This window comes from Saccostrea echinata, unplaced genomic scaffold (genome assembly GCF_033153115.1).
Source record: "Saccostrea echinata isolate AGI-Se365-2 ecotype Australia unplaced genomic scaffold, CSIRO_AGI_Sech_v1 ptg000014l, whole genome shotgun sequence".
NCBI lineage: Eukaryota > Metazoa > Mollusca > Bivalvia > Ostreida > Ostreidae > Saccostrea > Saccostrea echinata.
The window spans coordinates 7,419,919-7,445,947 of record NW_026889763.1 but is presented as its reverse complement, the minus strand read 5'-3'; the positions used below and the strand labels follow the sequence as shown (position 1 = coordinate 7,445,947).

General features: G+C 33.9%; 3 protein-coding genes across 3 annotated transcripts; 1 reads left to right on the top strand and 2 right to left on the bottom strand.

Annotated features, from left to right (window-relative positions):
- Positions 1 to 3,298: 3,298 nt before the first annotated feature.
- Positions 3,299 to 17,324, top strand: LOC133187178 (tubulin epsilon chain-like). Its single transcript, XM_061322541.1, has 11 exons — positions 3,299 to 3,369; positions 5,622 to 5,695; positions 5,870 to 5,989; positions 6,640 to 6,755; positions 7,485 to 7,606; positions 13,642 to 13,708; positions 15,294 to 15,611; positions 15,724 to 15,864; positions 16,020 to 16,160; positions 16,374 to 16,548; positions 16,927 to 17,324. The coding sequence occupies exons 1-11, from the start codon at positions 3,345 to 3,347 to the stop codon at positions 17,083 to 17,085; spliced, it is 1,458 nt and encodes a 485-aa protein (XP_061178525.1). The 5' UTR covers positions 3,299 to 3,344; the 3' UTR covers positions 17,086 to 17,324.
- Positions 9,662 to 11,427, bottom strand: LOC133187177 (tripartite motif-containing protein 2-like). Its single transcript, XM_061322540.1, has 2 exons — positions 11,029 to 11,427; positions 9,662 to 10,759 (listed from the first exon to the last, which is right to left on the bottom strand). Exons 1-2 carry the CDS (start codon positions 11,381 to 11,383, stop codon positions 9,861 to 9,863), a joined length of 1,254 nt encoding a protein of 417 aa, XP_061178524.1. The 5' UTR covers positions 11,384 to 11,427; the 3' UTR covers positions 9,662 to 9,860.
- A 7,360-nt stretch (positions 17,325 to 24,684) lies between the features above and the next one.
- Positions 24,685 to 25,743, bottom strand: LOC133187049 (neuromedin-U receptor 2-like). Its single transcript, XM_061322420.1, has one exon. The coding sequence runs from the start codon at positions 25,741 to 25,743 to the stop codon at positions 24,685 to 24,687; it is 1,059 nt and encodes a 352-aa protein (XP_061178404.1).
- Between the last annotated feature and the right edge of the window lie 286 nt (positions 25,744 to 26,029).

Genomic DNA, 26,029 nt, shown 5'->3' with positions numbered 1-26,029 from the left:
CCGATATAGACCCCCGGGCCTGTTCTTTTTTTTTTCTCATGAATTATATATGGAGACTCATTTGTGATTTAATCTCTATATAATCAATTCGGAAAATTACGGAAGCCCATTTAGGACCTATCAAAAAATATTTTCGAATTCGATATAACGAATTGTAGAATTTGTTATAACGAATTTAATTCGTTATAACAATTTCTTTGAATTCGTTATATAACGAATTTAATCTGTTATGAAATTCGTTGAATTCGTTATAACGCATTCAAAAATTTGTTATAACGAATTAAATTCGTTTAAACGAATTCTAAGATTTATTATAACAAATTTAATTCGTTATAACGAATTCAAAAATTTGTTATAACGAATTAAATTCGTTAAATCAAATTCATCAATCAGGGCCTATAGAAAAATATGAATTCGATATAACGTACGATTTGTCGGATTCGTTTTAACGAATTTAAATCGTTATAACAAATTAGAGAATTCGTTTTAACGAATTTAATTCGTAATAAATCTATATATATATATATATATATATATATATATATAGTTTCAAAATTTGTTTTAACGAATTTAATTCGTTACAACAAGTTCAAAATTCGTTATAACGAATAAAATTCGCTATAACGAATAAAATTCGTTATAACGAATAAAATTCGTTATAACAATTTTTTGAATTCGTTATAACGAATTCAATAAATTTGTTATAACAGTTTAAATTCATTATAACAAATTCAAAGAAACTGTTATAACGAATTCAATTCGTTATAACAAATTCGACAACACGGTATATCGAAATCAAAATATTTTTTGATAGGTCCTAAATGGGCTTCCGTAGAAAATTGACTTAAACAAACATTTTATAAAAATTACTACCCTACCCTATATATATATAATTATAAATTAACAAGGTTGTTTTATATATAGAGAAAGGGTGGGGTAGATTTTATAAAATGTTTGTTTTAGTTAATTTTTCGAATTTTTGGTATAGATTATATCACAAATCATGGCCGTAGGAACCGGGGGGCACGGGGGGGGGGGGCGTGCCCCCCTCCCAATAATTTTGCCGATATATAGATAACTATAGTAAACTTAGATATTATATGCTTGTGCCCCCTCAATAGAAACGTCTGATGACCTTTTTTTTTTCTTGTCAAAGAATTTTTGGTAGTTGATAGTGCCCCTCCAACTGAAAATGTATGGCTTTGCCCCCCCCCCCAAAAAAAAAAAAAAAAAAACAACTGAATTTGCCTCCTACGGGCCTGCAAATATGTCATTGAAAGATAATTTATGAGAGTCGAAAAGGCCCGGGGGTCTATATCGGGGGGGGGGGGGTCCTGTCCTCAAGCACCTGTGGAATAAATCTAATAGTGAACAAACCTAATACCATGAAACCAGAATTCACATGTACAGGTTATTCTACTCCATTAAAATAAAGAAAATTGTAAGGAAGCACAGATTAAAAATATACCCTTATTTGTCCAAAAAAAATCTGATATCATATATATTATAAATATTAGAGACAAAAATAAAATAATGTTGTTTATGTTACTGATAATATCAATAATTCTAAATCTTAATTCATTATTCACATGTACAGTGTATAAAGCTCATGAATATAGGAAGCTTCAATTAATTAAATTAGCATGCAGATTGTTAAATTCATTCTCAGGAAAGGCTAAAAATCCTTTTTGGTAGAGAAAAAGATAGCTTTTAAAAGGCCAAAACTTTCCATTAAAATAACAACAACAAAAATCCTGGTCGTTAACCTCAGAGTGATGGGCGGGGGGGGGGGGGGGTTACGTTCTTAGCAATCTTAGGAAACATGTAAACATGAAGTTAAAAATAAATACGGAAAACTAATTTTCAATGAATATCTTGAAAATTACACAAACTTCTATCAGTACTGATTAGCAGACGGCACGACAAGGATAAAAACTTTCTCAAATGCAAATCAAATATGTTGGTACCCAAAGTAAGGTCTTGTCTCGAGGAATATACATGTACCTGTGAAATATGAAAGCTCTAGCAGCAACCATTGAATAGATATGGAAAAAAATTAAAGTTTTTCAAAAGTAAGTCAAACATCAAAGTCAAATGGTCAAAATTAATGGTACCTTCTCACAAGAAATATACAGGTGAAATATGAAAGCTGAAGCACCAATCGTTCAAAAGTTATGACTAAGGTTAAAGTTTTTCAAAAGTAGGTCAAACTCACAGGTCAAGGTCAATGGATTACAATTGTAGGTATCCAAAGTAAGGTCTTGTCACAAGGAAAAAATCATCTTAAATATGAAAGCCCTAGCACCAACTTTTCAAAAGTTGTGTACAAGGTTAAAGTTTTCCAAAAGTAGGTCAAAGTCCAAGTTTTTCAAAAGTCAAACATCAAGGTCAAATGGTCAAAATTAATGGTGCCCAAGGAAAGGCCTTCTCATAAGAAATACACATGTGAAATATGAAAGCCGTAGCACCGATCGTTCAAAAGTTGTGTCCAAGGTTAAAGTTTTCCAAAAGTAGGTCTAAGGTCAAGGTCAGAGGGTCAAAGTTGTTGGCATCCAAAGGAAGGTCTTGTCACAAGGATGACATATGTGAAGTTTGAAAGCCCTAGCACCAATCGTCCAAAAGTCATGGCCAAGGTTAAAGTTTCAAAAGTAAGTCAAACTCAAAGGTCAAGGTCAGAGGGTCAATGTTGTTGGTATCCAAAGTAGGGTCTTATATGTGAAGTATGAAGCCCTAGCACCACCCGTTCAAAAGTTATGGCCAATGTTAAAGTTCTTCAAAAGTAGGTCAAACTCCTAGGTCAAGGTCAAAAGGTCAAAGTTGTTGATATCCAACGGAAGGTCTTGTCACAAGGATTATACATGTGAAGTACGAAGTACGTATGACCAACCGTTCAAAAGTTATGCCCAAGGTTAAAGTTTTGTAAAATTTTGCAAAACTGGGTCAAACTCCAAGGTCAAAAAATCAAATATGATGGTATCCAAAGAAAGGTCTTGTCACAAGGAATACACATGTGAAATATGAAAGCCATAGCTCCACCCAATCAAAAGTTATGGGCAATGTTAAAGTTTTTGCGGACAAACAGAAAAACAGACAGACAGAAGGACGGACAGGGCAAAAACTATATACCCCCGAATCTTCGATACGGGGGCATAAAAATAGATTTCAGTACATATAGCTATCACAGAACATTGTCAAAATGCGATGAAAGGGGCTATAATACGAATATTTTACGTATGATTGCTTAGATATTTTTAGGGTCTGTCTTGCGCTTGTCAAGTTCCAAAAATATGACCAAAAAAGAGCTCTGTTTTGACGTTGATCGTAACGCACCACAACAATCCGAAATGACTCAGTCAATTGTTGTACAGGGTAAATATTTTGTTGTTGTTATTGTTTTAGATGAATTCATTGATTTATAAACCATAAGATAAGATAGAGGGAATGCTATACAATATTTGTATTGAATTAAATAGCAGTAGAGAACACAAATAACAATAGTTATTTATCATGTTTGTCTCTGATATATGATAGCGTGCAAATTTTTCTGTATCCCCACTTTAGGAGATTTATCCCTCGAAAGATCCTACACTTCTTGGTAATGAATATCACAAACTGTGATAGGCAGTATCCAGTCGATATTTTGCGTGTATTTTGACACATGTGACAATGAACAACTAATTTTTTGAATTATTCCGCTGTTTAACACTGTTTATTAACTAGAAATAGTTATTTCTTTACTGGAAAATGCTTTTCTATGCTTAAATACACATTTTCATAAAAACCGGATCCGATCACCCGGGACAAACCTGAAAATTCCGAAATAATGATATCGCCGTTCTTTTTTTTTTCATAGGGGGTTCTGAGGTTGTAAGCCATCACTTTTGTGGTATTGTCTAGCTCTTACCTCTTGGAAGTATTTAAATATAAGTACATCACGACAATTTCCAACTTCCTCTCCCCAATTAACATAATAAGCCACTTTTGTTTTCCCAAGCAGCTTAATTATGTGTGATTAACATGATTAAAGTTTGGCACAAGATTTTGTATTAATATCCATATAAATTATATATGTAAAGATTCTTAAAATATTTTCAATTTCAATAAAATTTAAATGAAATCATCCACTAAATAACTTGAATAGAGTTTTTTTCCGGTGACAATAGCAAAAAGTAATGAACAAGTATTTCAGATTTTTTTGTGTTTGTCCCGGGTGATCGGATTCGGTTTTGATGACCCAGTTTTTGTTAAGACGTGTTATTTTACTCAATGGAAACACATTTCAAGGAAGAAATGATTAAAAATAGTTTAAATATACTGTTAAACATTAGAATAATTCATAAATTTATTAGCTTTTTGTCAAATATGTCAAAAAAATCGTAAAATGTCGGCTTACTCATCTTACTGTTGCCTACCCATTTTACCAACTTGGAAATCAACAATCGCTGATAAAATCTATTATAGCGAGTATTTCAAGGTAATTTTTACAGTGAATACAAATAAACTTATATTAAACATAATCTGAAAATTTCAGCTTGATTGATAAAGTATTAAGACAGAAAATTGAAAAATCTTGAACAGCCCCGGTTTTTAATTTGCCCCGGCCCGGGTTTGCCTACCCATTTTACCAACACTCTAATGAAAATACAAAAAAAATCCTAAAAAAAAAATAAATACTGAAAGTCGAGTTTTCAGTTGTTGTCCATGTTGTCAGTAAATTCACTCATGCATGTAAAGTACTCAAACACAAAGAAATCAGTATAAAATCACGTCATGTCATTCTTTTATGCTGTCTTTTTGATACCTGAGTACTTTTCATGCATGAGTGAACACACTGACCACAACTCATAATTCGACTTTTAAATTTAATTTTTTAAGATTTTTTTTTGTATTTTCATTGCATAAAATACCTTGATCAAGGTATTTGTAATACCTTAATAAAGCTATATAGCTTTATCAAGCTATATACCTTTATCAGGGTATTGTGCTGGACCAGTTTATAGCTAAATTAAAAAAAAGTTTTGCAATGTTAAATAAATACTGACTGGGATTGAAGGCAACACTGATTATGTTAGCCCCTAGGGATTAAATATTGCCCAACGCATAGCAGCACATATGCAATGTTCAACTCAATTGTTTCCCATGCATTATCTGCACGATGACTGTAAGTGCTAGCAAATTTTCAAGTTGTCATGATTATGTTACAGTACCCTGTGTTTTTTTTTTTTATTATTTTTAGGTTATATTTTTTTTTTTTGGAAGTCATCATCATATCATTTAACCACATTAAATCAATCTACTAATCAGAATCAAAATCAATTATAACTCTTTGCCGGTCAATAGTAAAAATTAAATGACTCATTTTTGGGTGGAGCCTATATATCACTGTTTCTCTGTATAGAGAATATACAAGAGACTATTCTTTACTGAATGTGACAGAAATTTATCTCCCATTCCCCAATGGGATAATATATACCAAATGGCCTTTTATATCCCATTTGGGAAATTGGTTCCAATCTGTTTAAAGCTATTGCATATTTGGAGTTGGAGACTATTTCGATAAGATTTTTTGAATCATTAATTTTACCTTTTATTATTGCATTAAATATTTTTGTATTTTCAAGTCGGTCAATGTGGAAACCAGATTGGGTGCAGATTCTGGGATTTAGCATTACGGGAGCATGCTGCTGTCAATAAAGTAGGTACAATATGCAGGTAAACTAGTGGCGGGTGATCCATTTCATATTATTTGTAGTCATAATTGCCAGTAAGCGTGTGGCTATATACTATTCCGGGTTTGTCTTTCACATTTTCCCTCATCCTGTTACACAACAGAAGAGCGAATTTTGTGAGTTGCATTTCATTTTTACAGAATGGTGTCTATGATGAATCTGTTGGGAGTTTTTTTAGGAATGTTGATTCTCGATATGAAAACCCATCAGATATTCCTTTGGGACAAGGACAAGGGAAGATAAAGTCTCTAAAAGCAAGAGTGAGTTAATGTGAGATAAAATATGTACTTGATTGTAGCTCATAAATCAGTTATTTATATGGAACTTCCTTTGCTAAATTTAATGTTTAGCAAAGAGTAGGGTTCGGATATTCTTACTAACATTTACCAAGCAAATCAATTTCTATGGTTTTACTGTTGGTTTTACAATATATCATATTTATTTATTCATTACAGATCACTGTTTTTAGCTCTACTGGTCAGAGACCAGAAGAGCTTATGCGATAGTAAGGTGTCTGCGTCCGTCCGTCTGTCTGTCTGTCTGTCCGTAAACAATTTTTCAAAACGCTACTCCTCGTACAGTTTTGGTCTGATTTCAATATAACTTGGCACACAAGTAGACTACACTAAGATACATAATTTAGTGCATCGGTTTTTGATTTCGATGAACGGTGTTGCCATGGTTACTAAAAATAGAAATTTCTGTAAAATTCCTTTAAAACGCTACTCCTCCTACAGTTTTGGTCTGATTTCAATATAACTTGGCACACAAGTAAACTACATTACAATACATTATTCTATTTATTGCTGCGTGCTGCAAAGTTTCAAATCCAAGTGCTACTTATCCTTTGTTATTTGTACAGACCAGTAGAGCTACAGTCTCATCAGAGACTTCTGGTTGTTATTTGTAGGCAGTCCTAGTAGACATGGAGGAGGGCGTGGTCAGTGAGATGACCAAGGGACCACTGAGAGAAGTGTTTGATTACCAGCAGCTCATCACTGATGTCTCAGGGTCAGGAAATAACTGGTAGGTCATGCTGTATACTGTAGACACTGGAAGTACATAGGTGGATTAAAACATCCAAGACACAGACCTTATGACTGACATACCAGAATTATAAAAAAAAAAACTCAGATAGGCTACCCAAGTTTGCTGATGAAATACTTATAAAGTAAATTATTAATGACATAAAATTCTACTTTCTTTTCAGATATATTTACATATAAACAATCTACATTACTATCAAATTCATTCTGAAAGCATGTGAGCATCGTAGCTCATGGGCCTCTTGTTTGTGATGAAGTCTTCTCCCGCTTTTCTGTAATATTGTGAAGCACAGATACTTCCATTGATTTAACAAAAATGTTTAACAGAAATGTTAATTGCAAGTTTCAAGCAGAAAAGTTATGGTGGCAGTACTAAGTTTTTAAAAACTTTAAAGGAAAAGGAGGGTATTGATTATGATGAAGAAAATGTCTGTGCCAAAAAAAATTTACTTGTAGGCAGAAGGTCACAGCATCAAAGAAGGTCATAAGTTTTCAGGTATAACAGTTGGATGTCTTGAAAGGGGCATTAAAAGATTAACTCAACTTCAGGAAGCAATATCAGCTATCCGTGATGATTCACAATAACATCATTTTTCTGTATTCAAGATTTATTCTTGGACACTATAAAATTATTATCATTACATAAATAAGTACCTGTATTTGATGCATGTGTTCTATTTTACTGATTTTTTCACTCTGTTTTATATAGGGCAGTAGGACACAAAATGTATGGAACTATGTACAAAGAGAAACTATCAGAGGTTATCCGGAGGGCAGCAGAATTCTGTGACTGTCTGCAGTGTTTTTTTGTTCTGCATTCAATGGGTGGAGGTAAGCTTTGTTTATTTTTACACAGATTTCTTTAAGGGTGAGCTTTGTGGCAATAAGTGCAGGCCCGTAGGAAGCAATTTCACTTTGAGGGGGCACAAAGCAATTTCATTTTGAGGGGGCACAACCATACATTTTCAGTTGGGGGGGGGCACTATCAACTACCAAAATTCCTTGACAAGCAGACAAGCAAAAAAAAAAAAAAAAAAAGGTCATCAGACGTTATAATTGAGGGGGCACAAGCAGATAGTAGCTATGTTTTCTATAGTATTCTATATGTCGGCAAAATTATTGGAGTGGGGGGGGGGGCACAGCCCCCCTGTGCCCCCCCCCCCCCCCAGTTCCTACGGCCATGAAGTGCTTGTACATATAGTTACTATAGTTTCATAAAGATTTGTGATGTTTGGTAGAGTTTGTATGAAGATAACTAATAAAGATGTACTCATTTGTACTGCTGATTTGGGGTTTAACCATCAAATTAAGATGGTTTCTCTCTTACTGAAGTCTTCAACTGATGATTACAAAAACTGACTTCTCAAACTCTGGCTAAAATAAACAATTATGACACATTTATAGCTATAACAAAGCAATTTACATTTCAGAGAAAATTTGTTATAATAATGATATTTCATCTGTTGATCACAGCACTAGTAAATCATTATCAGAACAGGGTGTCCATGATTTAAAGCCGCAAAGCAAGTGATAAATTCAGTTAGTAGTACATGTATCAAAATCAGAAAAAATTTTGTATGGAGAACAACAAGAACATATTTCCAATAGTAATTAAGTCACAAGGCAGTGGGAACTTGAAATTCTGGTTAATAAGAAACTAACAACACTTGCTTGGAATGAATGAATTCAAAATGCTCGTATGCCTTTGTCCCATGATGGTGACCTTAATGAGTCTCATGACCTTGACCTTGATTCATGTTACCTTGGTCAGGAGCAATATTAGGTTAAATTGAAGTACTTAAGATTAGGGGTGTAACAATATACCCGAATACTGCAATACATAAAAAAATTGTACATGTACTGTATCATGGTACAAAAACTGTCTACTGGTACCTGTTTATCTTGAATATAACATTTTAAGCATTTTACCTAATAAAAGTGAATTTCTTAAGCTGTTTTTATTGCGTTCAATGTTCAAAGCCTATTAAATGTTACATAATGTATTTTAAACTGAAGAAACAATCTACAACTTTTACATGTATCCTTTCATATTGATAGGGAATTTCCTATTTCAGAACAGAGACACACAAATTATATAAAAAAATTATGAAAGGTGAAATATTGTGATACATATGTTTATACAGTCCCAGTGTATCATGATATACGATTATACCATGATATGCTTTAGCTGTATGGTTACACCCCTACTTCAGAGCCAGAATTTGCAACTCTTGTTTGAAATAAATTCAAACTTTTTCAGTTTAAATTTTTATTTCATTGCCCATGAACCCAAGATAAGGGACAGTGAAAAGGGTCTCATAAAGAATAGGGGTGGCATAGCATCAATAACATGTACTGGTATATGTTTTATTAATACAACACAACAAATAACTATAGCAACATGACTTTTCAAGAGTTCACAGGTTTTTTTTTTTTTTTAAAAGGCTTTTTACTTTCACTTTTTTTTAATATGTGCAAATTTGCAATATGCAATTTCTACAGAAAATAATTCATCTGCGGAGAGTACATTAAATTACTATAAAATTGCAGAGAGGATTTAGGTAAATGATCACTTTTTAGTGTAAAATTTAATTGTGTTGATTCAGAATCATGATGATAACAATATAACAAAATTTCTTAATATTTAGTTCTTTTAATAATAAAATTAATGAAAATGAAAGAAAAATAGACAAACACCAGGATGAATGGAAAAAAAAAGAGAAAAAGAATCATAAATGCCCTATCACATATTTCTTTACATCCGTCAATAAAATGGGTTTATGTACATATATATGTGAACATGTATGTAAAATTTTATATGGCGAAGTAAGTTAAACAGATCACATGATAAATAATTCAATAAATGCTTAACTTAAAAGTAGCACTTTATAGAAGGGAATCCAAAGCCTAGCTGTTATTGATTGTGTGTAATCTGGGGGTATATGATCATGAGTTTCATCCAAGTATGATGAAGTATCAGGTTCTTTTATTCCATACCTCATATATTATTTAAGTAATGTAACAAAATAACAGTATTGCATAGGTAAAGTTGATGATTGGATAATAGTCCTTAGACACAAAGTTTTTATGACAACCACTTGTAGACTCGAATTTCTGAAAATTGTGTTCCTCTCAGCATCACAGCAACATTTCCAGCTCTTGTTACAGCAACATTCAAAGGCTTTACATCAGGTGCAATGTCATCTGTGTTTTGAACCAACGATCGTTGATAGTTACCATGATTGTCAAACACTTGCACCCTGAAATTCCCAGCATCAGCAACTATGACATTATCTCGCTTGTCTACGGCAACTCCCATGGGACAACACAGATTGCCAAACTTCCTTTTAAAGTTCCCAGCTGTGTCAAAGACTTTGATACAGTTGTTACCAGAGTCACTGACAATGATATGATCTTTGCTGTCCACTGCTATGAAGTTTGGTCCATCAAAGTGTTTGTCACCAGAACCATGCCATCCAAATTTTACAGACATTTTATTTTGATCTGTGAATACATAAATGTTATTGCCCTCCAGGTTTGAAATAATAGTCTGATTCTTTGAAGTTATAGCTATACCACTGGGTTTATCAAAGCGATAATAATCTCCAATAGTTTGAAGCACATGACCATCCATATTGTATAGTCTCATTATTGCCGATCCTGCACCATTTATTGCCAGAAGAATTAAATTGTCACGAGTCATTGTCACACCACTTATTTTACAGTCACAGCTAAATCGACCAATCAGTTCACCAGCATTTGCAAACACTAAAACTCGACTCCCTGCCAGATCTGTTACTACATATTCCCCGTTCTTTCCCACTGACAGTCCATAAGGTTTCATGAAGTCTGCTATGGTGGTTCCATGATGACCAAATCTGAGCAAAAGATCCTCATTGCAGGGGGCATTTGTTGCAGTAGCTGGTACGTTGGATGGAATGTCACTTGGTGCTTGTGGGTACAGATTACCAGAAACTGGAGAGACTGCAAAAAATAATATATTTATATTTAGAAAAACATCCTTTATCATCTTCAATCTTTTTCAACAAAATGATCATGCAATGCAGTTGCATGTCCATATGACAAAATTACATAATTCTAAGCAGATTTACACGTCACATTAAATAATAACCGTCCATTTTAAATCCTTATAACTGTCCAGAAATACAGTCATGTCAAAGTAAATCGATGACTAATTAACAGGCGAAAGCATGACAGTGATTCACTCTTTAGAGTAAATTCGAGTTACTTACCACTTCGAAGACTTCCGTCAATAGGGCTGCCTTTAGGGCGTGGAGGAACCATTGGTTTCTTGACCACAGTGTCTGAAAGACTTGATAGCAAATGGTTGTCTGGAAATTCACTCACACCTCCAAGTGGAATCATCGTTGGTTTCTGGCAAACGGGGCATGGAAATTGTCCCGAAGACTCATAACCACGACTCACTATGAAATCTGTCAGACAACCCTGACAAAATGAATGTAAACATGGCAGAGCTTTGGGTTTATCAAACTCACCAAAACATATCGGGCAAGTTAAGTGGTCCTCACGAATTTTTGTTCTCAAACTCATTGCCGAAACTGGACGAAATTTTGGACCTGTATCCATGTTTGTTTTTAACGGAAGTTTGAATTTTTGCCGTTCTGCCAACCTCCCCACGATTAGACATTATAAAAGTTGAATTGTTTACGTTCTTCAATCCGAAACGATCAAACGCAATGTGTACAATGTACATTTATTACATTTTCAACAGTGAAATACTGTGATATATTTATTGAATAAAAGTGATATTCTCTCACAGTGTGAAAGGATACCAAAATGATATTCTCTCACAGTGTGAAAGGATATCAAAGTAAGTAAAAAATAATTTCTGGCCTGTCATAAGGTAGAGATAGTAACTAAGCATGTTGATAGAGCTAAAACTGCAAATTTCGTCCCAAATATGTTGCTAAAATCCATGCTATGTAATGTTTTCAATCACAACTGCTAAGCTATGACGTCTCAACCGCTCAACTATGACGTCAAGCCTATGACACTGTTAAGAAAAGAAAGAGGCAAAGGGAAAATCAAAGAAAATGTAATAAACAGAAAATTCAATATTTTATAGATGAATATGGAATTTTTTTCACTCGTGAGACAGGATTTTTTTTTTATATTTTCACTCGTGCTTCGCACTCGTGAAAATATCAAAAAATCCTGTCCCACTCGTGAAATAAATTCCATATTCATCTACAAAACATTGAATATCCTCTATATATACAATATTGACATGAAATTGAACAGTTAAGATTTAGGGAGTTATTTAATTCGATACGTAATCAATGAACCAGAATTTTTTTCCAGGAGGCTCCCTCTTGACTAGATCATATTTTGTGATGGGAGCGGGAAAGGCCCACATGCAAAAAACTGAAAGAAAAAAAACCAACAAACAAGCAAACAAACAAACCAAAAAAAAAACCCCAACAAAACAAAAACAAAGCATTGATTCTTTGAATAGCATCCTCTCTCCTCCTGTATATTTTGCAGACAAACAAAGTACATGGATGTGATGAATAAGAGTGCTTTTTTTTTTCTAAAATTGTGAAATTCTCTGACCTTGGATCAGGGGTTCTGGACAGTGGTAGGACAGGGCTTTAATGATTATTATAGTGAAAATGCATCAATTCTGTGAAAATCTTCTCTGCTCCTAGGGAACTACATGTTACAGTAGCAGATAAAATAAGTGCATTGCTATGACTTGCAAGGGTGGCTCTTCCAGAACTGTGAAATTCATGGCCCCTGGGTCAGGGATTCTGGTGATAGGGTGGGGCTCTATAGATTATTTTGTGAAAATTCATTAAATTATTTCTTTGAAAATCTTCTCTCCTCCTATGCATTTAGCAGATAAACTAAGTGCATTATCATAAATAGCAAGGGTTCATTCTCCAAAATTGGGAAATTCATGGCCCCTGGGTCGAGGGTTCTGGTGTTAATACAGGGCTTTATTGATAATATACTTGAAAATGCATTAATTCTTTGAAAATCTTCTTCTTTGCTCCTGGATATTTTGCAGACAAACTAAGTGCATGGCAATGATGAGTAAGGATGCCTCTTCTAAAATTGTGAAAATCATTGCCCCTGTGTCAGGAGTTCTGGTTGTAGCCAGGGCGGGTCTTTTTTTATTATAGAGTGAAAATGCATCTTGTGAAAATCTTCTCTGCTCCTAGGTAATAGCAGATAAACTTCGCTTGTACATTGCTATGATGAGCAAGGTATGTGCCTCTTCCAGATTTGTGAAATTCATGACCCCTGGGTCAGGAGTTCTGGTGTAGGGATTACCGGTATATAGTGAAAATGCATTAATTCTTTAAAAGTCTTTTTCTCTGCATCTAGGTATTTAGCAGGATAATTAAGTGCATGATTTTGCAAGGGTTCATCTTCCAAAATTGTGAAATTAATGATCCCAGGGCCAGGAACTCTGGTGTTATGGTGGGGATGTAATGATCATGCATTGTATAATGATTATCAATTAATTTTTTGAAAATCCCTCTCTGCTCCTGGGTATTTAGCAGAGTTTTAGCACGGATGTTTTTACCAGATTAGTGAAATTCTTGACGACTGAGTCAGGAGTTCTTGTGCAAGGCATGTCATGCTTGCAAGTCATTTCCGGCATCTATAATCTAATAAAACCAAAAAAAAAAGTAATCATTCAAATATTTACTGGATGCAGACCAGTACCACTGTATCTTTGAACAACACTCACATTTAATTGTGTTAACTGACTTTTGCTTTATTCTGTATTGTATATGTCATAATTAAACGCTGCTGCAATTGTCTTTGTAAAATGTATGAACAATTCAACATTAATTGACTTCCATTTTTTTCAGGAACGGGCTCCGGGGTGGGAACTTTTATATTGAACCTTTTGGCTGACGAGTACCCAGATGTGTACAGGTATTATTAGCTTACCTGAGTTAAAACTTATTAAGTTGTCTTGAGCATCAAGAGCACAGTCTGCTGTAGGCTGTTGTTTTCTATTTTTAAAAATTTTTTTCTCGAAAAATTCTGGCAAAAAAATCCGAGATTTTTGAAAATCGTACTTGTTCAAATGATTTGAATTAGGTGGACTGACATGTGCTCTATTCCAAAGATATTCTTTGTTTGTCTGCAGCAACAATTTATTCTACTATTTGTGATGATCTAAAATGGTTGCCATTGAATTTCGTATTCAGATAGATTGGGGATTTATTTTTACCCTTTGCATTATTCCCCTTTTTCAGTTATTTAGCTTTACCTCAGTGAATATGGCGAGGTATCTTTTAAATAGCATCACTAGAGTCGACATTATAGAGTTGATCTTTTGCCTTGACATTGGTAAATGATACACGTTTGTATTCTTGTTGTGGGTAAATTGATGATTTCATGAGAACTATTTTGAATTATGAAAAATGAGAGTTGACATTATAAGGCTTGATCTGTCACCTTCACATTGGTAAATAATACATGTTCACATGTTTATAGCTCTGACTTGGGGTACCTTGTTTATCGCCAGCTTCACTTTTAAAAACAGGTGAACAAATAAACGATATGAGTTGACATAACCTTGAACTTTGACCTTGAAAAATAATATCTTATTTGACGGTTAATTAAACTTTAATGATAACAATCAGATAAATCATCTTTTAACTCCATAATCAATAGAAAGAAATTGTAAAGATTTTCGATTTAATTTTTACCGGTTGCGGTAGCCAAATAGTAGGGCGCTCGCTTTATGATCAGGAGGTACAGGGTTCGAATCTCGTTCCCAGCGCCGCGTCAAACCTAAGACATTAACAAAGGTAATGACTGTTCCTTCGCCAAGCGCCCGGCACTAGTGAAAGTCACGGGTCTTCTGGACGAAACCTTAAAATCCGAGGCCCCGTGTCAGGGTAGGCGTTGGCACGATAAAGAACCCTCACTGCTCAATGGCTTTTGAGCCCTTCACCGAGATATGGTGACATCTCACATGAATGAACAATTTTTGCAAGGCACTTAAAACCGCAATAATCAATCATTTTTGCGATAGATCTTGCATGGTCATGAGTGACTTTTGCCTTGAAAATTGGGATATGACAAATGTTCATTTCCGTTTTAGATGTCTTACATGTATTATGCTTATAATCTTGTCGTTTTTAAATGACATTGGTAGGAAGGAATGCAGTAGTTGTAAGATTTTACTTTATCCCAAGAGGAAAATAATTTAATGATAATGGCTACGCAGAAGGTCAGAGCGTTTAGAGCCTGGTAGGATTGACAAAACAAAATGTGTTTTGGCACTCAAGCAAAAGTAAATTGAATCAAATCTTGTCAAAGCAACTTTTCAATGAATCCCGTTTTCAGGGTGGACTTTGACCATGCATTTGTAAATGATTTGCAAGGAGAATCTACCAACTTTCTATGTGTGTGACATGCAGATGATATAGGATTGAACACTGCAATCTGGCGCAATCATTTAAGCGGTGTCTCCTTTTTTTTTTTTTTTTTTTTTTTTTTTTTAAAGATTTGTTACTGCAGTTTATCCATCATCAGAAGATGACGTTGTGACGTCTCCGTACAACAGCGTATTAGCCATGCGCGAGTTGACTGATAAAGCAGACTGTGTGTTGCCTATAGAAAACCAGGCTCTTGTGGACATTGTTAATAAGATAAGCCAGTCTGTCCCTTCAGCCAAGCTTGGCAAGAGAGTGTTCACTGCCAGCGGGGTGAAGGCCGGAAGCGCCATTTCGGAGGGAGAAGGAGGGTTATCGAAGCCATCAGACGAAAGACCGTTTGACAGTATGAACAACATTGTAGCTAATTTGCTTCTAAACATGACCAGGTGGGATTTACTTGCTTTTTATTTTCAGTATAACAACTGACCTTTACATTTACAAAATTATGAAAATATTGTTTCAATATATGTATCCATGTACTTTTTATTTGTTTGATAGTTCTGCCAGATTTGAGGGATCTTTAAATGTGGACTTAAACGAGATCACGATGAATCTTGTTCCTTTCCCAAGATTACATTATTTAGTTTCCAGCCAGACACCACTATTTTCTCTGTCCGATGTTCACCTTCCTCCCAGAAGGTAAACAAAAAAAAAAAAAAATAAAAGTCCACTGCTGAATTAATTTCAGAATTTAAGTTGATGGTTGTGGCTAATTTCCGAGTTTTTTGTTAAGTTTTCAATAGAGTTAAGTTTGTTACACTGAAAGGTTCTTAATTTTATCGTTATTTATTCAGATTGGACCAAATGTTCTCGGATGCCTTTTCTCGAGACCATCAGCTAATTAAAGCGGATCCTAAACATAGCTTGTATCTGGCATGCGCATTAATGGTCCGCGGTAACGTGGAAATCTCCGACGTCAGGAGAAATATTGAAAGGTACTACATGTACCCAGCTCAAACCTCATTATACTGTTAACGGTTAGACATTTTATACTTGTAAGTGCTGTCTTTTGTCACTTCAGTTTTCATGAACCTCTTTATCTAGACGAATTCATTGGTATGCAAAGCTACTGTGAAAATGAATTCATGAATGGGAATAATGAGTTTTAACATAGATTTTTACTGATTTCAAGAAAAAAAAAATTGTAGGTTGAAGCCAAATTTGAAGTTTATCCACTGGAATAATGAAGGCTGGAAAACTGGTCTCTGTTCTGTACCCCCTGTAGGCCAGAACTACTCCCTCCTAACCCTGGCCAATAACACTTGTGTACACAATACCTTTGTGGATCTCAAAGACCGCTTCAACAGGCTGTATAAAAGAAAGGTATTTCATTCTCTGTTTTATTCCTGAGATTGGGTAATCATAATATTATATCTGTGCCTTTTAAGGGCGTTTGATGTGCATGCAAATATTCAAAGGACAAAATAAAAATATAATGTCAAATGCACGTGCATATACTATAGAAGAAAATTGTTTCATCGGTGTGCTCACGGTAGGTGCATTTATTTTAGCAGGATTCATGTTTGGCACTAATTTATAGCTCACTATCAAAATATGTCCAAGTAGAATAAAATTTTAAGCAAATCAAAAATTGTTATGTAATACTATATAAGCTACACGTACATCTTTTTCCTGGTATGCTACATGTACACATGCGACAGAGCTAGAATGGATTGCCGGTAAAAAGATTGTAAATTTCAGGCTCATGTTCATCATTATACGTCAGTAGAGGGCATGGAGGTGGCGGATTTCAGTGAGAGTCTGGAGTCCTTGACGTCACTGGTAGAGGACTACAAGGGCTTAGAACAACAAATGAACAACCCCCCTCCTGCAGAGCCTCGACTGGAAATCTTCAAGTGACGTAACGCGTTGGTTGCTAATGGAGATCATCCGGGTGTCTAGACGCCAGCAGTCCAAAGTCACAACAGAGGGAGGACACGATTTCGACAGCGGAAGCTGTATAATAGAGACTGTTGCAAAAGCCTTGAGAAACATACAATACTTTCAATCTGTTGAAAAATATGTTTTTCATAGCGACAGGACTGAGTGTATATGACATGATGGATGGCATTGTTTTATTAACTGTGGCATTTCTGACGAAAAGAAAAGATGGGGGGGGGGGGGCTATCGTACCAAAAGTGTTAATTCTTGAAATGCTAATAAATGTGTACGGCTAGAGTCTTTTTCATGTTATTAATTTTTTTAGGGTGGATTCTGCTTGGTTTATTGCTGGAAATTAGATAATGAGGTGTCCATGATGAAAATTGATCTGCACTGGAAAATTATATTTCGTAAAACTAATGAAATATCGCAAAAAATGCTCTCTGTGTCGATCGTAAGACCAAGGTAGTTCATCCAAGGTAAAACTTTCTTACTAGATTGTGTCAATCTCTTCAAACTTTACAAGGATAGCATCTTAACAAGCCAATTAAAACATTCGAAGCGAATTTGTCTAAAATAAGTCATTGATATAACATTGTTTTTACTGATCTAGCTCAGTGGGTCAAGATGAGAAACATTAAATAAATTCTGTAAACTGTGTAGATTATTAACGTTGTCCCAAGGGCAAGTGAGGGACCCAGGTATGAAATTTTATTGCATCAATCTAATGCTTTAAATTGCTATACCTCAATATTTAAATAATTTTCCGAGTGTAATTGGCGAACAAATTCAAAATCACACACAAATGGAGATAAATCCCCATTGTAAGCTTATCAGGAAGTATGTATTGTATTGGTGACCGATTTTATCCTTTTTGATTAATTTGTACAATATTACCATGAGGACAGGGAATTCCAGAATTCATGTGTCCCCGATTCTGTATCTTAGCTCAAGGTTAATGTATCATTGGAAATAATAAACATATATAATCAAGAAATATTTAACGAAGTATAGTTCTGCCAGATTTAAATTGAAATAAGCATACCTTAATCCAGAGATCTGCCCGTATTTATAGGATCTCCCATGAATTCTGATTTGATACGATTTTTAGCCGGGCTCATTGCTCGAAGAGCAATAGCCGGCTTATGTTACGGTGTTCAACCGGAAATGCTGCTTCCTCACCGCCAAATCAGATTTACGAGTAAGAATATAGTACGTATGCTCAACCACCTTTGAGGCAATACAAACACTAAATTAAACAAAATTAAGTTAACCAAGAAATTCTCTAAACAAAAAACAAAACAAAAAAAAAAAACATTAATGTTAATATACTAGTACTTTCTCCCCTCTTCCACAATTAATTATTTGTTTAAAATATGCGAAAGGTTTTCATCAGGTCTCCCTGTCTGCGTCACATTCTATATACCAGGCTAACACTAATACGGGGAGCACATGACCCGATGTACACCTTTATGAAAATTAAAACTCCCGCTGAGGACTCGTTTGTGCATGAATTTGACCTTGTTGCATCAATGTTTATTTACTTCTGTAAGTGATATAAGACCCCGAAACGATACATGTGATAAATTGTTTGCGCTGTTAAATTCAAACAGCATTTTTATTTAATTTTTAAAACATTTTTTATTTATACTATATGTCATAAATATATTTTTGTGTTACATATTCTTCCAGTATCTTGTTATTCATCTGATATTACAATGTATGTTTCATGTAAAACGGTCTTTGTTCACTTCTCTGTAAATGAGCCAGCTCTGTGTACTTCTGAGTACTTTGATTATCTAAGTTATCCTCGCCAACGGCTCGGGGATACAAAACACTCAACTTGTTGGATAAAAAACGCATACAGTTACAAACTTTTATGAGATTTACCTCCTTTTGGCTTTTCCCGCCGATGTCGGCTGTCTAATGCTGCATTACAACATAAACTGTGTTACGCCGCTAAAAGTAGTGTATATATATATATATATATATATATATATATATATATATATATATATATATATATATATATATATATATATATATATATATATATATATATATATATATAAATTATATATAATGAAGTAAAGAAAAAAAGAATACAAAGATATGTTGTTTCAATGATCTTATAAATTAAATTTTTGGAATTCTATATTTTTCATGTTTACAAATGCACATACATTTTTAGCTCACCTCAACGAAGTTGGGGGAGCTTATGTAATACCCTCGGCATCGGCGTCCCAGGTTAAAGTTCTTGGTGCAGTTTTCTTTTCAAGTACTTCTGTGCCCTATATTAATCAGAGATGAATGGGGGGATGCTTCTAGTATGTTTCATTGTACCAGTCAAGGTTTCAGATGCTGCAATTTCAGCTGAAGAATGACCAGATTAAAGTTTTTGGATCAGGTCTCATTTCCAAGTTACTATAAGACCTATATTGACCAAACTTGCATGGATGATACATCTAAGGATGCACACTACTGAACTTGCTTCGGATGCTGGATCTGACCTACATTTTCCGGATAAGTGACCAGGTTAAACATTTTAGAGCAGGTCTCATTTCCAAGTAACTATACGCCCTAGATTGACCAAACTTGCATGAATGATACATCTAAGGATGTAAACTACTGGACTTGCTTTGGATGCTGGATATGACTTACATTTTCCAGATGGGTGACCAGGTTAAAGTTTTTAGAGCAGGTCTCATTTCCAAGTAACTATAAGCCCTTTATTGACCAAACTTGCATGGATGATACATCTAAGGATGCACACTACTGAACTTGCTTCGGATGCTGGATCTGACCTACATTTTCTGGATGAGTGACCAGGTTAAAGTTTTTAGAGCAGGTCTCATTTCCAAGTAACTTTAAGCCCTATGTTGACCACACTTGCATGGATGATACATCTGAAGATGCACACTGCTGGACTTGCTTTGGATGCTGTATCTGACCGACATTTTCCAGATGAGTGACCAGGTTAAAGTAAACCAATCTTGCATGGATGATGTATCACAGGATGAACACTCTCAAACTTGCTTCAGATGCTGGATATGACTTACATTTTCTGGACGAGTGACTAGTTTAAAGTTTTTAGGTTATTCCATTCCCAAGTAACTGCAAGCTCTATCGGACCAAAATTGCATAAATGTTACATCTAGGGATGCACACTACTAGATTAGCTCTGTAATCTCTGATTACCTATGTTTTAATATATGACAAGGTGTCGGAATAAATGTATTGAATAAGAGAATATTATCTACTGTACAAGTAATAGCTTTGACAAAAAGCTTGCCTGACTAAAAGCAATCAATATCTACAGAACGTATAAGCATGATAATTATAAATGTTTCCGTCCAATTTTTTAAGATGGAATCCAGGAAAAGAAAAAAAACAACTTGCCCAAATCTGAAAATCCACAGACACCTGGCGTTACTTTTTTTTTTTTAATAAAAAAATATACCCCTACCTATATAATCAATTGATTATATAGGTAGGGGGTATATTTTTTTATTAAAAGAAAAATAAGTAACGTCAGGTGTCTGTGAATGTACAGTACATGCAATGACGTGGATAACATTTAAGTTAATATGACAAGATATTGAAGATTCCTTAAATGGTTTTTAATTAAAGTGAAGTAAGAAAAACAAATTATAATATAATTGATTTATGTTGGGAAGATATGGCTGTGTAAAGGTTACGTGAATTAGTTTCAACTGCATAGAAGATCATGAATGCCGAAAGACAGCTGAAAGTATGATAACTACATGTACTTATAATGCCAATTGTAATACAAATGTTATTGAAAGAAATGAATATCCTGAAGAAGTCTAAATTGTAGCATGTACTTTTAATTTCTGATTACAAATAATTTTTACTCCCAGAATGTTGAAGACAATAATGTTTTAAAAATCTTATTATAAGAACTAATGCCATATATGGGTGTGCATGGCAAAGTTAAATGAAGAGGTAATCGCATTGTTGTGTATTAGAAGCGTGTCAAAATGTGTCACACCAGAAAAATTAACCAAATGTTGACAAAAGATTATCATGATAAAGAAAACTGCATACAATTTCCCTTATTGTGGAAGTGGATGTCGATTTTGAAAAATGACATCATCTAAATATATACCTGAAGACTGAATATCCATTTATTGTCTTGGAATGAAAAACTTTTAATCTAAAGAATGCTTTATCTTTAGAGAAATGTATACGGAAATTATTTACAAGAAATTATTGTTATGAAAGACATGCAGAATGTGTTTTCAATGCATCAACCACTGCATGAATGACGAGAGGGTATCAGAATTACCATGTATATATGGCCAGTTCTTCCACTTGAGAAATTTTTGTCTGTTACATGTTAATTATTTCAAATCTTTATAAAGGATATGATGTACTTCTTCTATCTTTGTTTCCAACATCACTTGTAGAATTGCGTTTTGTATATGAAAGTAATTGGACTAGTCTACTTAAGTTATAACCGGGAAATAAATAAGAAGGAAAACTTAGCAAATCCATTGCTTTAGTATTACCTGCCCATATACGATGTGTTTTATTTCTCCAAAAAATGAGATAAATAAAAAAAATTTAAACTCGAAAACTAGGTTAGAAGAAATCACACCCATTCAATAGAACATTCCTAGGAAAAGGCGCGAAGATTTACTCGTAACATTTGGCGCCAATGATTGTGTCAACCCTTTCCTAGAAGACAAAGGTGTATGAATCATGAAACTGAACTTCTTAAAAGTGCATTCAGAATAATGGTAGCATTCATTAGTGGATGTGATTTTGACTTCGGGGACTCGAAGTGAATAGTTTTCAATGATGATATTAGATCATATAGGGTGAGTGTCTTGGACGTTTTTAGGGTCAGATGAGGTAGGATGAGTATGGGTGAATTAAAAAAAAAAAGACCACCAACCTGAATTTTTTTGGCAAAATTCAACTACTTGTAACATATTTTACACTTATATCATCATATTGCAAATGCATTCTAGTTTAAAATCCTGAAGTGGCAATAGAATAGGCAATTGGATTAAAAAGTTTCATAATTTTCATTAGTAAAATTTCTTTTGAAAAAAGAAAATATCATTACACCTTAAAAGACTTTCTAAAATACATAATCACAAGAAATTATAGTTTTTTATGCTTCAAAATAGTAACAGGGGTATAAATGATTAAATCTAGACCTTGAATGAGTATCTTCTCTTGTACATATGACAAAAAATTGGCTTTTTGATTGTTATTTTACATTATTTTTTCAATTCTCGTTTGTAAAGTTTTAAAATGAAAAAAATATGAAGCAATAAAATTCCCCAAAATTCACTTTTTTGTCCGTTTATGTCAATTCTTTAAATCTAAGCCAAAAAAGAATTGTTATATACGAGTTCTCTTACAAAAAATACTAGATTTTGAAGTGACCCTATGTTACATTATTGTGTTGCACTCCTGACATCTGATATGTATTTTATCTAACATTGTTTTAAAAATAATAACACACAATAACCCATTCTTACTTTGTAAATCAATTTGTCGTGTTGATATTTTTCATCGTTTACAGCAAGTTTTTCATATTTTGAAAACCTTAAAACATGATTATTTGCAAAGTGTAATATATATAAATTGTATTTAAAATATATGTGAAATGATGAAAACTATTCCCTGAATTGACTGTAAAATTTCTGTAATTTGTTGATAGACATAGTGTTTTGAACATCAAATAGTATCAAGCATTTTTTTCAACTTATTTTTTAGTAAAGATGGTTAAAAAGCATCGGTAATTATGAAGCAGTTTTGTTGCACTCCTGACTGCAGTAAAGTTTAAAATTAAAACCATAGAACACAAAAAATCATAAAGTGTTGGCAACATCAAGTGGTAATGAAATTGTGCAATACTTATACTCTAATACTTAATAATTAAAACAGATGAAAGTATTTAAAATTCGCATTTTATCTGGAATTATACCCTATTTTATGCCAAAACACTAGCTTAAATGTATATTTAGAAGATAAAATATATTTTAAAGCATATTTTCCTTTAGAAGACAAACAGAGTAACCCACCAGAAAAATTCTACTCATCATTTTTTCTTTATTTTTATTCTTAGTGGATGATTTATAATTCTAACATATTTGCTGCACTCCTGACCAAATGCATTGGGGCCTTTAAAGTAGAATTGTGAAGTGAAAATTACATAAGAACTTGTTCTGTTGTTTCAGTGAAGTTGAGGAGGAATTACTTGAATTTTATGACAATGTTTTAGTGTGTTTATTTTTAACGTTCATTAAAAAAATCACAAAAAAGATAAAAACACATCTGAATTGATAAAATTGAAAAAGAAAGGATTTTAATAATAAAACTGTCAATAATTTAGCATTAAATTATACAAAAAGATCATTATTAATTAATGAATACTTCTAAGCATGAATAGAAGTCTTTTCGTCACACAACTTGAATCTTTAAAAAAATGTGTTGCACCCCTGACCATAGAAATATGGATCTGAAGCACAGACAGATCCTGTAATTAATAAATGTATTTGGTAAAAATGTTCTTTGTGTCTTTATTTTCCAAAATAAAAATCAGAAAATCATATAATGATAATAGTTTTTTTATGCTTGGGAGCAAAACATCAAATGTTGCACTCCTGACATTTTGGGGTATGCACATATACTTGACTCTCATTAATGCTGCTTGTGATTTATATAACATTTTTAAGTTTTAAAATGTATATCAGTTATTATTTTACACTTCCAAAATTCTTTTTTGTCTTAATTTTCTATCAGAATTTTACAATTGATGTTTTTTTTTTTGGCAACACTACATTTTTTCTGTTGCACTCCTGACATGGTATAACATTTTTTTAAACATCAGCCATGACCACAACTTGATTAAACAAAAGTTATAACAGTCCACATTTAAAGCTCAATACTTTGAATATTATCAGGAAAGTCTTTATTTTCAACATGAAGCATTATTTTTTATTTTACAGATCTCCAAAAAATATTAAAATTTCAAAATGTCACAAAAAGGTATTGCACTCCTGACAATTTTAGCATCATTTTTGGGCATAACATTTTTGTTAATTGATATATCAACGAGATATTTGGCAGGTATTTAGACACTATCTAAAGACATATGCTGAGACATAGAAATCTATTATCATTGCCTGTATTTTTAGTGTGGGTTGATAAATATGCATTTGGTCATTTTTTTTTAATTCACCCGTATGAAGGTTGTTTGTTTTCCAAATGATTGTAGAATTGCTTTCCCTCCTACGAATTATATGTTTCAAATGAGGAAAGATGCCACCCCAATATGATATGTTGATACAAAATATGTATTGTAAATCGAATTTTATTTTTGTGCAAAAAATAATATAATATTTTTCTTTAACTCATGAATATTTCCATTTCTTTTATTGAGTTTTTTATGCAGAACGTTTCATGAGTAATAAAAATTAATAGATGCGGATGAATCGCGAATGATTTGTTGCGAACAAGTCAAACAGTATCATTTAAAAAAAATAAGGAATTAAAGATTTTAAATGAGAAAATTCATTTCAATAGCTTTGATTTCTTTCACTGTTTTTCGTTACCAATTTCTGAAAAGTGAAATGGTTTGGAAGTGAGTTTGTCCCACAGAACGCTTCTAAAATGCCGTGACGTCATCACGTACAGGAAAAAATTCAACGCATAATTCAGCTGCTCCAACAATTGAGAAATTTCTTTGAAGAGATTAAAGCCAGCGTCGTTACTGGCAAATGCGCTGATCTTGAGCTCGTATGCGGCATTATGAAGAACTGTGATTGGTAGCACCAATATGATATAGGCAAGAACGATCCCAATCAACATAGCCGTGACGCGGCGATCATCCTTACTCCTCTGTGCAGTTGAACTCTGAGGCTTCATGATTTTTCTTCTCTGGTTGTGGCGAACCAGTTTAGCAATAATAAGCGGGGTCAGAGTCAACAAAATTATCATAGGAACAATAGAATACAAGCTCGACGCTGTCCTAAGCATGGCGCCAAATCTTTGTCTAGCAGCGGGATCCTTTGCGTCATACACATCTGGTTGGCATATTCCTTTAACGATCTCCGAGGCATAGCTATATGCACCCGTGAAGGCAAAAATGATAGCGTAAATAGCCAGAATACCGGCAAGCAGTGTACGTTTTGTGATATAAAACTTTGCTTTTAAGGGAAACCACACCGCTATAAAACGCTCAAAACAAAGACCAACGACAAACCATGATGACGTCATCTTGGATGCCCTTCGAATGATGAAATACAGTTTGCAGGTTGAGTTATGCAACGCTCTTATGTCCTGACCAATCAAATCAATAACAAAGTCCTTGTTTAATGGCTGGGTCAAAAGCAGAACACTGTCTGAGACAGCCAGACAAATCAGCAAGTATGAGGAGGGGACGGTGGAAAATTGTCTGGATTTCATTACGATAATGGTTAGGATATTTCCAGTGATGCCTATGGTAACGGTTGCTGGGAGAAAAACGTAATTGACGTAATCTATCACACTTGGTCCCGACTCCTGTGATCCGGAAGTGGAAACCGACAGGTTTGTGGAAATACTTGTATTTGATATGTCGTTACTCGCACTTTGTGTTATATTGTTATCAGTCATGACTGAAAATGAATAACAAAAAACCCTTCAGTAATATTCCATTTTTAGCTCACCTGAGCCAAAGCTCAAGTGAGCTCTTCAGATTAAAATTTGTCCGTTGTCTACCGTTGTTGTTGTCGTCGTAAACTTTTCACATTTTCATCTTTTTCAGAACCACTAGGCCAATTTCAATCAACCTTAGCACAGAGTATCATCGGGTAAAGAGGATTCAAGTTTCTTCAAATGAAGGGCCACACCCTCTTCCAGGGGGAGATAATTAAGAAGTAATGAAAATTGGGTGGGTTAT

Coding starts and splice junctions, on each gene's coding strand:
- LOC133187178 (XM_061322541.1), top strand. CDS start 3,345: ATGACTCAGTCAATTGTTGTACAGG. Junction 15,865..16,019: donor GTTCACCTTCCTCCCAGAAG/GTAAACAAAAAA, acceptor TTATTTATTCAG/ATTGGACCAAATGTTCTCGG. Junction 16,161..16,373: donor GTCAGGAGAAATATTGAAAG/GTACTACATGTA, acceptor AAAAAATTGTAG/GTTGAAGCCAAATTTGAAGT.
- LOC133187177 (XM_061322540.1), bottom strand. CDS start 11,383: ATGGATACAGGTCCAAAATTTCGTCCAGTTTCGGCAATGAGTTTGAGA. Junction 10,760..11,028: donor TGACGGAAGTCTTCGAAGTG/GTAAGTAACTCG, acceptor TATTTTTTGCAG/TCTCTCCAGTTTCTGGTAAT.
- LOC133187049 (XM_061322420.1), bottom strand. CDS start 25,743: ATGACTGATAACAATATAACACAAAGTGCGAGTAACGACATATCAAAT.